The sequence below is a fragment of the Astatotilapia calliptera genome, chromosome 7 (assembly GCF_964374335.1).
Source record: "Astatotilapia calliptera chromosome 7, fAstCal68.1, whole genome shotgun sequence".
Lineage (NCBI taxonomy): Eukaryota > Metazoa > Chordata > Actinopteri > Cichliformes > Cichlidae > Astatotilapia > Astatotilapia calliptera.
The window spans coordinates 7,852,356-7,868,777 of record NC_137428.1 but is presented as its reverse complement, the minus strand read 5'-3'; the positions used below and the strand labels follow the sequence as shown (position 1 = coordinate 7,868,777).

General features: G+C 41.7%; 1 protein-coding gene across 2 annotated transcripts in view; it reads right to left on the bottom strand.

The window, feature by feature from the left end:
- Nucleotides 1–11,660, bottom strand: part of slc12a2 (solute carrier family 12 member 2) — a 62,164-nt gene extending 50,504 nt beyond the window's left edge. For both annotated transcript variants that reach the window (XM_026172708.2, XM_026172709.2), the window contains exon 1: nucleotides 10,606–11,660. In XM_026172708.2, coding sequence (XP_026028493.2) covers nucleotides 10,606–11,157 — 552 coding nt within the window. In that variant the 5' untranslated portion in view covers nucleotides 11,158–11,660. The remainder of the gene's footprint in view (nucleotides 1–10,605) is intronic.
- Nucleotides 11,661–16,422: the final 4,762 nt, after the last annotated feature.

Sequence of the window (16,422 nt, the reverse complement as noted above, 5' to 3'; positions counted from 1 at the left end):
TCATCCAAGTCTGTGATTGGCTGGTTTTGTGGCACAAATATAACTGTGTACAGAAAGAGTTCAGCGCGCACAGGCAGAAATGTTGAGAGTGCAAGCAACACATTACGAGCAAGCGCAAATGCAAAAACTGAGCGAGAAGAGCTGCTATTGTGCGTGTGTGTGGATAATAGCAAACACTGAAATACATTTTTTGCAAGCAGCAATGAATTTTGTTCACTCAAATTTAGCTTTTTTTCGCTCAAAATAAATTTCTTCTCAAAATGCAACACTTGCACCTGCAAATTTTTTTTCGTGCGCTCAGAATAGCGGCACAAAAATAACGCAATATGAATGTGGATGAAAAATCTATCCATGCTACTGAAATACCAGGTCCCTGTGCAAGGGCTCGCAACTGAGCAGATAGGCTAGCCCCGCCATCCATGGCTATGCCAGTAAGGAGCTATTAAAATCATAGACCGTCACTGCTCCGTCACTACTGAAAAGAACAGAGGTCATTGTGATTTTTTTGCATGATGTGAACAGATCTGCGGACGCCTGGCCAAACCTCTCCCACAGGTGGTGGACTATTTCTGGATGGAGTGTCAACACCCTGTAGTTTCCCCTCAGGAGAGCAGAGCCAAATTGATGTTCAAAACACCGGGAATGTGTGTCCCACTTAATGACATGATATGTGCTATCAGGTTGTGACTTTGCAAAGTCACAGAGCGAGTGGCTCCATGACCATTTATATGTGTTGCCATTGTATTGTCTGTCCAGACCAAGACAGGACAAATTTTCAAAAGCAGCAGAAAAAAAACCCAAAAAAAAAAAACAAAACCTCAAAGCCAGAAAAACTGCAGTCAGCTCCAGGTAATTTATATTTACGCACAACGGACCCTAAGGGGCCTGGAGCCTCCCCCATGAAAACAGCCCCCACCCCGTCAACAAACCATCTGTTGTCAGAGTTTTGCCTCGTAATAACTGTACCAAAGGGAACACCAATAATGAACACTGTAGAGTCTCTCCAGTGACTTAGAGCCAGTAAACATTCAGGGAAATTCTCACTATATGGTTCACGTCTCAGGGAGGACACCCAACCCTGAAAATCCCACATCCTCAACAGTCCCTGAGCACCTCACTACAGAAAGGCCTGAAAAGAAAGTTTGAGGCCTAGATATTCTATACTCTGAATGGGAGATGTCACTGGTGCCGAAACCTAGGCCAGATAGGCTGCGTAACAGTACCTGTGTGTTTTTCCTCTGCTTCCTCTTTACTGTAAGTGCATACATAAAATATTCTAAATATGATGAAGAGTCCAAGTCCCGCTCCCAGCTCAATGGCTTTGGAGAGCAGACACTGAAAACGCCACACCACTGAAAGTGGGTGGTTTCATTGCAAACTAGTCTGTAACCCCTGCCAACAATGGTCAAGAACCATGAATGGACTGCACATGCCCACCAATCCTCCATCCGGCCAAGGGGCCCAGGAGGATGGAAGTTCAAAGCCGGGACAGCTGCACTCTCCTTGGGCGACCCAAAAAACCCAAACACGTGTACACGTCTTTCTCTCCTTGAATTGCCCCCACAAAGCATTGAGGAGAGGTGAATAAATTGAAGTGGGGGGCACTGAAGGAACCCGTGCTCCTCCTTGACTGTGTATATGGGTAGAACAAAGATGGCCATTACACAGCTTAGATTAGAACCTGAGAAAGTGTCTGACTCTCTCGATTTATTGAGAGAAGAAGGGAACAGTTAATAAGTACTTGGAGAGGTTAGAGGAGTGATCTCTGTGAGTGCTGCCCACTAAGACCCTGGCAGCCACTACAATTCCTAAGTTGAACATTTTCCTTGTGGATGGTTGGATTGACGGCTTCAAGCAGCAGCAGGTGTGGCAGCAACAGAAGACTTTTTCCCCATTGGTAGGCAATCTACAGACCCTGCTACTCAGGCAGCTGGGAAGTAGGACCGCTGAAGCCTATATTACACTCCCTTACTGGCATATCCACAAAGCCCGGGTAGGCAATGGATAGTGTGGCATGGGTTTATGGGGAAGACAGAGGTCAAAAGTCTTAACCTGCATCTTCCTCCGGTTGTTTTCGCACTGCATAGAAGTTTTTACCTTCTCAAACGATCCCCTAGGCCATTATGGCTGGTACAGAGAATCAATAATAACCTGCTTATCCTGGCAAGGCAGGCTGGAGAGACTGAGTCACAGAGATCGCTCCCCTGCAATGGCCATGCCCATAACGTGGCCACTGTATTGCACCCCTAGAGACCCAGAAAATGAGATCAGCAGCAATACACATCTCCTCCCAAATCGTGGGACTAGCTAGTTTTATAACATGTGGGTATGCAGCAATGCATCAACTTCTCCAAGAAGAATATATTTCCTCAACAAAAATGTATCATTACAGCATAATAGATATTCCTGAAATCAGAAAAACCCACATTTGTGGACTACCTTGATAGCTGTGTCAGTAAATAGTTAAGTAAAATATCCTGGTCTAGAACCACTGAAGAGCTCTTATGATCTTTGCAAGGAAAAATAAGCAAGAAGGGCCCAGGAGCTATTATAAAGGGGTCACTGGATCCCTGTGTCCTTGGCGCGTTTGTCTGTGTTGGATAGACATGGTGGTGGTGGAGCTTCCATGATTAGTCATAATGAGATACAAAGTGAGGTTTGAAAGAGAACTGAGGCTACAGTTCAACAACCCAACAAATCCCTATTCTAATGAGGACAGACATATGAGCCTTCAGCTTTTACGTATAAATACAAAACCAACAACACAAAACAAAGACGAAAACCAACCTAAAGAGACTTTAAAGTGATAGTTTAGAATTATTGTGGTAATGTGTTAGCATGCTGTCTGTAGAGATGCATGTAGAGACCTGCATTTCTGTTGCAGTATTATGCATCAGTTTCTATTCCGACCACAGTTTGTAATTCATCACCCCAAAACTTGATGCAATTTTTTAAAAACATCGATATCTGTACAAACTGTGTGCTGCAGGAAGAAAAGATCGACGCAATCTACAGTTTGGATATGGACATTATTTTTAGCTTTATTGCAGGATGACAGCACAATGTTTGCCATTGCGCTGTCATCCTGCAATAAAAAGTGGAGACTGCTCCAGGAAGAAGAAAAAAAAGAAAAAAAAAAAGATTACACTGTTAACACAACTTCCGGTGTTCGCAAGCACCTGCATGTACAGTATATTGACACTAAGCTAGCAAAGAACTCTGAGTGATGTTAAAGATGAATGAATGCTGACCCCAGCCAAACACTGTGATAAAGAAAGTCGTCATTTGCGGTGAAGCCAGCTGCTGCTGAACTTCAACAGGTAACAAACTGATGTCAGGTTGCAATTGCCGTTTAAAGTTTCATTGTGCTGGTTTTCATCTTTGATTTGTACTGGTGGCTTTGTGTTCATACCTAAATACTAACCGAAAGACCGCATTGCTTGTTAGTCATTTAAGACTTAAGGATATCTCCATAGCTCTGTTCACAGGTACGCTCTGTTCCACATACTATACATATTATACAGTGGTAAGCATCTTCTGAGTCTGATTGATGCTGATGAATGCTCAGGCTGACAGTCCTCCTTGCACAATGATCATTGGCCGAGAGGGCCGATCATATGTCCACTCCCTCAGACATCTCACCATTGTTTGGAGAAACCTCCCACAACTCAGTTCATTATTCTTTTACGGTCCTGAAACGCTCCCAGTGTTGGATTTTCCGCTGTCTGCTGAGGGCCGCTGACGGAATCAAAATGGCCTGTCCTCACAGTGCAGAGACTTTTGTTTTCCCAATTGTGTCAAATTACTATTTAACTCTGGTGTGAGTGTAAAAGAGGTGACGAGTGAGGTAGAGGTAGAGTCCCACAAACAGAGAAGCTTTTGATAAGAGCTGCTTAGCAGTTTAGAGTGTAAGTATCGGTATGTTATCCACTGGAAGAGTTATCCACTGGTTGATAGTTAGCTAGTGACCTGTGACTTGTCACTAGCTAACTAGTGACTAGCTAACTATCAACGAGGCCACTTGTCAGTGGCCTCGTGAGCGGCCACTGACAAGTCACTTGGTCTGTGCAGGGTTGAGCAATAATAAAGATATGTATTATAAAATAAGATCTCCAGCGTACCCAGAGAGAACCCATGGAAACACAGGGAGAACATGTAAGCTCCACACAGAAAAGCCCCAGCCAGATGATGGAGTTGAACTCAGGACCTTCTTGCTCTTGCAAACTTCCGATTAGTAGAGAACTGCTTGAGCTATAGACACTTGTTCTGTCACTGCTAACCAGCTAGCTGTCCTGGGTAACCAGATCCTTAGTGTTAACATAAAACACTTTTTATATATGCCACATTTTCAAAAAGCTGTTCTTTTTGAAACAAAATTATCATTTCACATCACATTTCTTAAACATTCAGACTTTCATAGACACTCACATTCTGAACAATTTTGCTTATTTTTGCACTACTGATGACTAACTGTGCACCACATGGGCTTTGTGTACATCTGTGCATGGAACTAGGCTACCACGAGTAGTTGAATCTTGCAATAGAATGCTAATTAGTCCAACTGTGGGCACATCCTGCCATACGGCTTGCATGTGCACACACAAGGGACAATTTGTAAACACTTGATATAAAAGGGATGTTTGCCAATTTTCCATGATGCTAACCATGATCAAGGGAATAAGATTTTTCTCCTTGTGAAACAAGCTCTAAGTAAGCAAAGGGAGAGGCTGCAAGCACATGAAGTTGACCTCTAAACATCTTTGACCTTTTCATCAAATTGTTTCCTTCTGAACAACATGCACATGTCCCCTCTCTAGAAATATGACACGTTAACTCACAAAGCTCTTTTTGTCCAACTGTCCCCAATTCAAGGTGAATGAAAAGTTATGACCCTTGCTGTTTTCTGAGCAGATTATTGAAGAAAACAGGAAGCAGCATTAATTTCCTGTCAGACACGAGACTAACTGGAGATGTAATGTGAGACCAAACAGCAGGGTTGTTCTGATGACAATGATGTCAAAGTACACGGCATCAGCTTGTTTGTCAAGGCATTTTTTTTTTTTTTGAAAAATCTCATTTCCCGAATGGATAGATCAGACTAATAATGAATTATTAAGAGACTCATAAAAAATTCAAGTTGCCTTGCTATGGCACATCTCCACATATAACTGATACTTGCAACACAGACGTATCTGGGTGTGCAAATTTGTAATGTGTATGAATTATCAATGAACAGAGAACATCAAAGACACCCTGAAAATTGAAGTGAAAAAAAAATGACGTGGGGGCTAGTCCTTTTTGCTGGAATTTCATTGCAACAACTCAAAAAAAAAAAAAAAAAAAAAAAAAGGTACTCAATAGTTTCTATGGCGCCCACACACTTGTATGGCATTCCCGACAATGACAGAGCGGTCTAATGAATAATTAAGTGTCCTGAGGTGACTGTTGTTGTGAAATGAATTGAATTAATGAGACGATGAGTAGTCCAGATCAGCCTAATATTAAAAGTACAGAGGATGTCTGTCTCCCGAATCCAAGCTGGGAGATGGTTCCACAGAAGAGGGGCCTGAAAGCTAAAGTTTCTGCCTCCTATAGTGCTTTTAAATATCCTAGGAACCACAAGAAAGCCATCAGTCTGACAGTGAAGTCCTCTATTGTGGCGATACAGTACTATAAGGTCACAAAGATTAGATGGGGCCTGATTATACAAGACCCTGGTATGCGAGGAGAATTTTATATTCGAGTCTGGATTTAACAGGGAGCTATTTTTCCAAACCATTTCCCCTTTTCCCGACATTAAAATTCACCTCTCATGCTGCTAGTGAGTCCCCAAATCAAGGTGGGGTATGGGCTTTGTGAAGTGCTAAACTTATGTGCTGGGAGTGGCCAGTCAAGCTGTTGTAATACGCCGAGCAGAAACTGCAGACAACAGGAAATGTGGTTATGAAGGTCAATTCTGTTCTGATCCTTGAAGGGAAAAAATTCCACTCCTCTGAAAAGAGGGGGGGGGAAAAAAGAGTGGAATTTTGTTGCACTCCAACAGAGCTGGGGTGATTGAGGTATCTTAGAAAGTAAACTGGAACCCACATTTTTTGTTAATGTCAAAAAACAATTCATGTCCTGATTGGCTAGTTAAACATGGAAATAATGTCTAAACAGACACTAAGAAAACTCTTATTAGCGCGTCTCAGAGTAACTACAGTTTCTGTGACAGCACTGTAAAACACATTGGTTGAAACACGAGTGTCAACTGACAGGGTGAAGTTACATAATAAATTATTTGCAACCTATAAGGACAATATAAGCAGTATAGAGACTGACAAAAGTTTGAGAGTCATGATAAGAAGTATAGAAGTATATATAATAGGATGGTTTTGCAGCACTTGCTTGTTTTTCAAGGACTGTTTTATCATATCTAAACTAAAGCATCAATAGTTACATATTCTCACAGATACATTACCGCCAAAATAAATTCAACGGAATACGCACAGCTACTGCTAATACCGCTATTGTTTTACTCTCAGCTTAATTACTGTACTTGCGTCTCACAAGGGGGTGGGGTCATTGTGCTATTTCTGACATCAGGGTCTATGTGACGCACACGGGAATAAGGAAGAAGCCAGGTCCTCTGCAGACAAAAAGCTCTTTCTCTCTCACGCAGTTGCCAAAAGGCTCTGTGAGAAAGAGACACAGAGAGGGTGTGCACGTGTGCGAGCCAGTGAGCGAGATTGTTACTACAGCTGTAAGACCATCATCTATGGCTGATTCTGAGACAAAAGGACTCCACTGCTTGTCAAATGACACACTAAAAGCCCAGGGGGTCCTTCGCTTCCTGTTTCTGTATACAGCCTGTACAATCTGCAGGGCTGTGAGGTACTAGAAACACAGGAGGGATTTGCTTCAAAAGGGGAAAAAGCTTGTAAGACTTAAACAAGGGTTCCATTGTGCAAATCGACCCTGCAATGTCCCCTGAAAGCAGCAGGCACTTTTACAATGTGTACCTCTCTACTAATCAACAACTTACAATCCCACATTTCATATCCATATAGACTGACAAAACAGCAGCACTTAACTGTAACCCCTTAAGCATTTTATCCACCTTAAGAATATGCAAACTCCTCGCAGAAAGCACCCAGCCTAGTAGCAAATGGTAACTTGGAACCTTTTTTGTTCTGAATAAACAGTCTTAACCGATGCACTACAATGCTGTCACACTTACCCAATTAACAAGGCCACCGGGCAAACAAGCCTTTGACAACTATAACAATACCAATCACAAAATACTAAATAATGCAGCTGATTATTTAATTAAATTGAACTGAAAGTTAAAGGTTCTGCCTGCCATTCTACTTCTAAATATCCTGTAAGCAAGCAGTCTGATAGCAGTTTTCTATCGGTGTGATATCCCATATGGAAAAGATATAAATCTTATAAAGTTTGTATCTGTCTTGTGTGAAACTTGTATGAAAAGCATATAAGAGTGAAAACAGATATAAGATCCCTTGAAAAATTAAATAATGAAACTTGTATGTTTTGGATACTTACTAAAACAATATATGAAAGTAATGAGAAAGTGGCCACTTTCATGAGTAATCACATATAAGTTTTTACTATTTCTTTTCCATATGGGATTGTACTAAGAGGTCTTTAAGACCTCACACATACCTACACACACAGTATACTATCATAATATAATTTAATTATAATACAACATCATTATAACATGTACATAATATGCCTAAATTGCAGGATATTTGAACTTTTGACCTCTACTCTTACTTGGTCTTACTTTGACCTTCTCCGTAGCAACAAATCTGATGATGCAAAATAAGGCTACAGATTTTTTTTTTAAAGATTATTATAATAAACTTTAAAAAATAAATTCTTTTCAGATATGTTGTGGAAGGTACTGCGACTCAGAATTTGACACCTTTGCACATCCTCCATTTGTGCATGACATTGTTGAATTACTTTTGTTTAGTTGTGTAAACATCTATTTATTAAAAAAAAAAAAATGATGTGTGGTCAAGTGATGAAACTAACATGAATAAACATGTGGATCACATGTTCAATCACTTATTCATATCTGGCATCATCACGAGACGTCAGACCTAACTGATTAACTGTGCATGTCTCAGTGTCACAGCATCCCACACCCACATCCTGACTTGGCCTACCTCTGAATAAATTCGGGAAAATCTTTTGAGATTTGATGTGGAACAATCCAGCTGTGCCTTCCAATATAATGGTTTGCATCAAATGTTCTTTATCTCTTTTTTTTTTTAAATCTTGTTACAAAATTAAGAAAGCGTCACATCACAATAATTCACCTACCATATACAGATAGAGATATATCTCTATGCTCACAATGTATGATTGAAAATCATCTAAACAAAGTGCATAGGTGTAAAATTAAACTAAATAGCTTATCCATAGTTTTTTTTAACTGTTGTTTTTGGATTCAGCACATTAAAATCCAGGAGCAATAAGAGGACATGAAAGAAACTGCACATTTTGCAAGTATTGCGGCAAAAATGCCATTAAGACTCGAGTTAAGACTGAACTTATCCTTAACTACTGTCCCAGCTACTCTAAAAGTATAGAGAGCAGTATTTTATGTACAATATTCCAGTCTAATGTCAAACTTCAGCAGCACTGAGTGCGACATCAATATTTAAGCACAGTGTGTTTATGCTCTGCTGCTCTGGACTGAATAAAATCTTCCCTGTCACAGTTTCCCTTCCAGCTCTTCAATATGGACCCATAGCGCAGCGCTATTGAAGGTGCTGTTTTGGAGCTCAACATTACAGGACGGCAACACTTACTTACCTGCCTGTTCCTGACGGCCCATGTCACTAGAGGCTCAAGACTCTCAGTGGAGTTTACTGCCACAGTCAATTACATAAAGACAATGCGTTCAGCTTTCACATAGACACTTTACCAACTTTATAAGAGGACTCATTGATTGCCATGAAAAACAACCAGAAGCAACAATCAATTGGTGGAATTTCCATTCCACATTTCGATCTGGGCGTGCCACACAAACACTGCAAAACACTCAGTGACAGACATGATAAAGTAGTAGCACCAAGGTGACCATGACCTTCAAACTAAAAGAAACCCCATGATATTTAATGTTCAAAGGCTATTTCCAATCTACTGAGCCAAAGAGTGCAGCTTGTATGAATATCAGCCAACCACAGCAGCTAATTAAATTCCATTGTCCATCAGCTGATCATGCATATCTGCTAGCAGCTGTAATTCTGTGGTGTTGAAACATACTTGCCTACTAAATATTTGCCATAAAGTCTCAATATAGCCTGACTGGGGAAGACAATAGAAGCCCTGTTCTAGTTGAAAAAACAAAACCAGCTTTTCAACACTAACTACTTGATGTTTAGATATATATATATTTAAAAAAAAAAAAAAAAAGCGATCAGAACAGACTTTACTTTTCATTAAGTTTCATAAGGTATACAATCGACTGGAGTGGGCAGGCATTGACAAAGGCGTCCTGCTTTAGTTTTGAATGATATACCGGAAAATCAAGTCTCGTGTCAACAGACTTGATTTGGTGCCAGTAATTCGGCACCAAGTAACAATTCTTGACTTGCAAATGTGATGACACTGGTTTGCGCTGAAAGACAGCATAAAGTTAATGCAATTTTCTTTAGACCACGCCAGTTTATAACAAAAGTTGTCTCGAAACACTTTGTAGTAAATAAAGAACTTCTACACGCAATAAAAGTGTAAGAATTCTTCCGTTTTCCTTTATCGCAACATCCAACAATCTAACCTGACCCAGTAAGCAAGGTGACTTCTCACCAGAGCAAAACACAGCATACAAATGTTCTGTTAAGCTATGGACGCAATACAAGATGAGCAATATGGATGAAACTGAAGTGGATATTTTTTTGGAAAAATGTATTTAAAACACTGAGAACCTGGGCTTTGTCATACAAGCTTGGGTCCGTGTTGGAGTTCATTGTGGTTAATGAAAATCAGTTCGTCAGGGTACTGCTGCCAACAGTCACTTTGAAGTTTATCAGAATATAACCTTCACAATAACAGGCTACTCCAGGCCAGTTAGAGGAAAAGGGGGGGAAAACACCACCACAGTTCAGAAATAAAGTTTTTACTTAAAAATGAATTAATACTAGCAACACGAAAGTGCTTTCAGTGCGACTGTCATTTACAAGGGAAACATCTGCCATGTTCTTTAGATATGTTTGTTTCTTAATAACGTAAACAGTGACACAAACCAGCAAACACAGCGGTAGTCTGGGTTCAGTCATTTTGACCTGAACATCTTACAGAGCATCTGTCCGAAGAAGAAAAACAAAAACCACACCACAACAACAAAAACAACTTTATCTGACAGGACTGCTGTGACCTAGATGGAGTACACGGGAAAAGCAGAGGTTCCCATCTACCAATAACACACGTAGAGCGGCATGTGATGATTTAAAGACAATAAACGGAGATTGTAAATACATAAGGTGAACACTCTGACAGTTGGGGTTAATTCCCATTATAATAAGATAAGTTGTAGTCTGATTTCTATATGATTCAACCAGTAGTTTCGGGTGATGCGAGTGGTCTTACCTTGTCCAGCTCATCGTGCAGCTCCGACAGGGTGGGTCTGGTGAGTTTCTCCCCCAGCGGTGCTGCTGTCTGCCGGTAGAAATCGATGTTGGGCACGGCATCGATGGTATTGTGACCAAAAGTTCTCAAGTAATAGGTATTGGTGTGCGTGTCATAGTGATAGTGATGTTGCCCCCCAGTCGACGAATGTAAGCTAGTCTCGCTCATCACCGTGTCTCCGTTCTGCATTCCCTCAGTCGGCGCTGCCTCCGGAGAGTCCACGCTGCCTACCCCAGTCGGATCCGCAAAGTTCACCACCCGAAACCGGCCTTTAGCTTCCTCTCCGCTGACAGCTGGATTGCTACTCGGAGCATCTGGGGCAGCGGCAGAGGCGTCGGAGCTCGGAGTCTTATCATCGGCGGCGCCCGCAGCCTCAGCCACGAGGTCCACTTGGAAACGGCTTTGACTGGGCGTCGGACCGGGTGGCTTCTGCCCCGCATCCGGGGCTAGAAAATCATGGTCCGTCGCAGAGTTCTCCGCCGGAGCGGAAGACACAGAGGATGGTGCTGACATGGTACAGCAAACAGAGATGAACGTGGAAAGCGTGTGGATCAAACGCTTTACTCGGCCACACAATATAATGGATGCGAGCAAAAACCCGGTTGCCACCCGTTACAAAGCGTCTTCCTATTTACAGGAAAAATGAACTCGCTGCTCTGACTGGTTAGAAAAGGCGCAGGATAGCGGCGAGGAAAGGAGGAGTAGTGAGGGTAGCTTGTTAGCACGGTCGGAACAAGACTACAGATTGTAAACTTTCCGTCGCTCTCCTACTTCTTCTTCCACGGTGATAAATCCCAAAACTCACAATTTATCGTCCCTCGCTCGGGGACACAGCACTAGATCCCAGCCACTTATGGTCCTTCTGCTGCCCTGAAAACGATGCTGATATCGACCTTGCCGTAGCTCCTCCTAGACTCCCAGAGATTTCCTTGCTGCTATTTTACACACTTCAGACGGCATCGCCAGAGGGCGGACAACGACTAACAAGAACCTCGCGAGGTGTCAGTGATCGCGTTCCTTTTTAAGAGGGAAGGTAATGTCGCGAGAACATATGACAATACCCAAAGAGTAGGCGTGACGTTGTTTGACCCCTGTGAGATCGGAGAAGAGGGGAGGGGATTTGGGGACGGGCGGGGAAGGGCATAACTGCACCACTATATGTGCCGCTGTTTGTCTGTTTGTCCGTTTGTCTTTGTCAAAGCTCCATCTACGACTTCACAAGTATAGGTTTTGTCTGTTGTACATTGCCTATCTCACTGTAGTATGTGGATGGGATAACGTTTGCCCTTTAGCGGTGTATTGTACCCAGCGTGGCCCAAACCCTTCATGTCCCAAAACATTTTGAGTTTTCTCTGCATTTATGCAGACGCATAGCACAGAACTCTCAGTCAATACATAAGCAGTCTGTGGGCCTCCTTCCTTTCTTGTTCCATATCTCTTAAGCTACCTTTGAGGGGTTTTTAAACTATTTGAATAATATTTTATAAGTTATCAGTACATTTTAGATTTATTATTTTAATATACAATAGTCCGTAGTGGTAATTAGGGTAAGAAGTAATGAACTCTTCATATAACACATCTGTCTGTGAACATTTCATCACATTTCAACCCTTATTTCTCAACATACAGTATTCTACCATTAATTTCTGGTTAAAAACCATTTTGCTTGAAGTGTCAAGCGAGTGCCTTTTTTCATTTTTATTTATTAGGGCATTAACATAAGTTGCACAGGGCTAATAGCAGTATGTTAAAAATGGATTCGATTAAAATGATTATCCCCTCCATGAATTGCTACCGTTTTTGTGATGAAGGGATTTGTGTGTCCCAGGGATCCTAAATTCATCCTGGGTGAGGGACCAGACAAAGAGTGATTCAGAAGATAAACATGAGTGTAACATCAGGGGAGCACGTCATCCTGCCTGGGATAGGGTTACTGGGGCCCAGCCCTGGATCCAGACCTTGCTCCATCGTGCCCAAGGAAGAGCGCCTGGTGGCCAGGCCCCATGGGTTACCTGAGCACTCAAAGCGCTTTATACAACTTGCCCCATTAATACACCCATTAATATAAGCATTTGTGAACACATAGGGACTCACACAGTGATCTGATTGCTTTTTCTTTAGTGTTTATGCACACAGTGCTTCTGATTCGGCACTGATGTTCTCCAAGCGTCCTCAGCTTTCCAGCTGACTGCCCTCACCTGTCGGGCAGATTTTGCTCCATGGTAAGATAAGATAACTCTTTATTGTCATTGCACAGTCATACATAGTACAGTAGTACAATGAAATTGGAAAAACTGTCCTACGTCGGCACTACATATAACACAACACGACACGATATGACACATCACAACGTAACAAACAACACAACACAGTATATTAACTTAGTATAAAAAAGAAGAATAAGTGTATGTGTATTGCACACTGTTATTATTGCACATTAATTATTATTGCACCTTGTTATAAATATAAATATTATTGTTATCGTTTTAAACATTGTTACCTCCCCCTAAAAAGTCCAGGGAGGTATCCAGTCAGGTCAGCTATTTACATTGATCAGGGCTATTGCCCTGTTGTAAAAGCTGTCCTTGAGTCTATTTGTTCGGGACCTCAGCAGCCTGAACCTCCTGCCAGACGGCAGCAGCTTAAACACCCGGTGTCCTGGGTGTGTGCAGTCCCGTAGGATGCTGCGTGCCCTCTTGAGACAGCGAGTGCTGTACAGGTCCTTCAGGGAGGGAAGAGGATGTCCAATGATTTTTTGGGCCATGTTGATGACCCTCTGGAGTGCCTTTCTGTGTGCTGTGGTGCAGCTGGAGGATCTCTCATGCCAAATTGGTCCTGAGTGAGGGACTAGAGTAAGTATTTCAGAAGACCCTTATGAGTACAAGACCAAGGGAACAGTTCACCCTGCCCAGGATAGGGTTACCAGGGCCCCGTCCTAGAGCCAGGCCCGGGGAGGGCGGCCAGTGAGCACCTGATGGCCATGTCTTAGGCCATGGGGCCTGGCTGGGCACACCCTCCTGTAGGCTCACCAGCCGCCAGAGGCACCGAAGCGCTTAGGTGCAGCGTTTGCTGGGTGGCAGCCAAAGACAGAGACCTTTTCAAACCGATCCCTGGTTACCAAGACTGACAACTGCTACATTGAACATCACCTTTCTGCACCTTTTGGTCAGGGAAGGGGTCCTCACTGTCATCTGCGCTTATGCACAGAATGACAGTTCAGGGTACCTGGCCTTCTTGGAATCTCTGAGATTCTTTTAGAGATTTTAACAAAAATCCTTTTTGTAATGTCAAGTTAAGTAACATTTTTTGTAGCTTCTTATATTTGACTTAAAAAAAAAAAGAAAAGAAACAAAAGTGTATAGATACTGTTACAGTTATGTAGAACTTGTCCCTTTCAAGACAACATTAATTAATTTTTAAAAAAAGTCACCTGTAACCTCAGGTAGCTAAAGATAGAACAAACAATACTAACCAGTACTTCATTACCTGTGATCTGTCTGCTGAGTGGTTTGTAGTGATTTAATTAATCACAAATAGTTAAAAACCAGGCAGCCTAAGGCTGTTTTTACTGAGTTTGAGCTTGTGACTGTCTCCAATTTAGAGGATGTGATTCGCCATATTAAGCCCGCAGGTTCCCCCCGGGATCCTATCCCTCCACAATTTTTAAAAGAAATTTTTCCTAGTATAGGGCATTCTGCCCCTGCCATTATTAACAGTAGTCTGTCCTCTTGTGTGGTTCCTGCAACCTTGAAACATGCAGTAGTGCAGCCACTGCTTAAGAAACCTGGTCTTGTTCACACAGTTTTAGCTAATTATAGGCCTATTTCCAAGCTACCTTTACTTTCCAAGGTTTTAGAGAAAACTGTTTTTTGTCAGCTGAAAGATTTTCTAGATAATAATGGCATCCTTAAGATTTTTCAGTCAGGTTTAAAAACACTTCATAGCACAGAATCTGCATTATTAAGGGTCTTTAATGACATCCTTCTGGCATGTGAGTCTGATAACCACATTGTTCTGGTCTTGCTTGACCTAACTGCTGCCTTTGACACAGTAGACCACAGCATCTAATATCTCGATTAGATGATCTAGTGGATATTGGCGGCACTGCATTTAATTGGTTTAGGTCTTATGTGGCAAATAGAACTTTCTCTGATAGCCTTCTCAGTTCCGAATCATCTAATTCTTCAATTTTAGGGCCACTGCTCTTTTTACTGTATTTATTGTCTCTGGGCTCCATCCTTAGAAGGCGTGGGATCTCTTTTCATTGTTATGCTGATGACTGCCAAATGTATTTGCCACTAAAGCAGAAGGTTGGCATCTCCATAAGACCTCTCTTGACATGTCTAGACATTAAAGCTTGGTTGGCTTTAAACCTTTTTAATTTTAATGAAAAGAAAACAGAGGTCTTGGTGTTTAGACCTGATGGTCCCTGTGAGTCCTCCTCTGTTGACTTGGGACCCCTGGAAGTTTATTTTAAACCTGTTATTACTGACCTTGGTTTTAAATTGACAGTGATTTTTAATTGGAAAGAAAATTAGAGCAGTGCAGAAGTCCAGCTTTTATCATTTAAAGCGTCTGGCAAGAGTGAATTCCTTTCTTTCCAGGGAGCACTTTGAAACAGTGGTCCATGCTTTTATTTCTTCCCGTCTGGACTACTGTAACTCACTTTATGTGGGGTTAGTCAGTTGTTGCTCTCACGTCTGCAGCAGGTTAAAAGCAGGTTGTAAAAGAGAGCATATAACCTCTGTGCTGGCCGGCTGCACTGACTACCTATGTCTTTTAGAGTTTTTCTTTTTTTTTTCTTTTTTAAAATTTTTTATGTTTGTTTTTGAATGCTTTCACAATCTTGCCGAGCCTTACCTGTCTGAGCTTCTTCTAAATTATGGAATAACTTGCCCTTGCGCATTAGAGAGGCCCCTTCATTGCCCACTTTTAAAACACGTCTTAAGACCCATTTTTATTCTTTGGCTTTTGTGAGTCATAATAAGTTATTTCATCACAATTACACAGAAACTAACAAACTAATTAATTATTTTATATTTTATATTTATATCTTATGTAATTTTATTATTTAGTTCCAATGTACAGCACTTTGAGTCAGCTGTGGTTGTTTTAAAGTGCTTTATAAATAAAGATGATGATGATAATGATGATGATGATGAACATTTGACATCACAATGGGAACACACAGTGTTATTTAGTATGTAAATAATTCTTATTTGTGTAACAACAAACATCTCCTCTCTGGTTAAGGAGCTGTTGTTTCTGTTACAGAGAGGACTGAGGGCAAGTCTGCCGTCACCTTACTTAGTAGCTACTCATGAGTGAGCATTATTTTTACATCAACAATCCACAAGCAGCCTATTCTGACGTGGGTGTGGGCAGTGACACAACTTGTAGTTAAAAAAAAGTGTTGCAACTTAGTCTCAGTAATATACTTTCAGTGAAATATAAATCAAGAGAATGAACCAACAGCTTGTGATAATTAATAGTAAAATAATGAGCCATTTCATGTCAGTTATAGACTTATGTTACTTATGTATTCTATGATTGTACATATGTGTGTGTGGGTGGCTGTGTATCTGAGCACTCGTCTACAGGCACCTTCAGGCCTGGTGGGTGTGGCCCTGCTAGGGGACTGGCCACACCCGAGACTCCACGAGAGGTGTGGAGTGCCAGACAGCACCCAGCACGGGGAGTGCTGAGACACGGGAGCGGAGAGCACAAACACTGGGAGAAGACACAACACGGGAGTTTGGGGAAAGAACAAGATTCTCT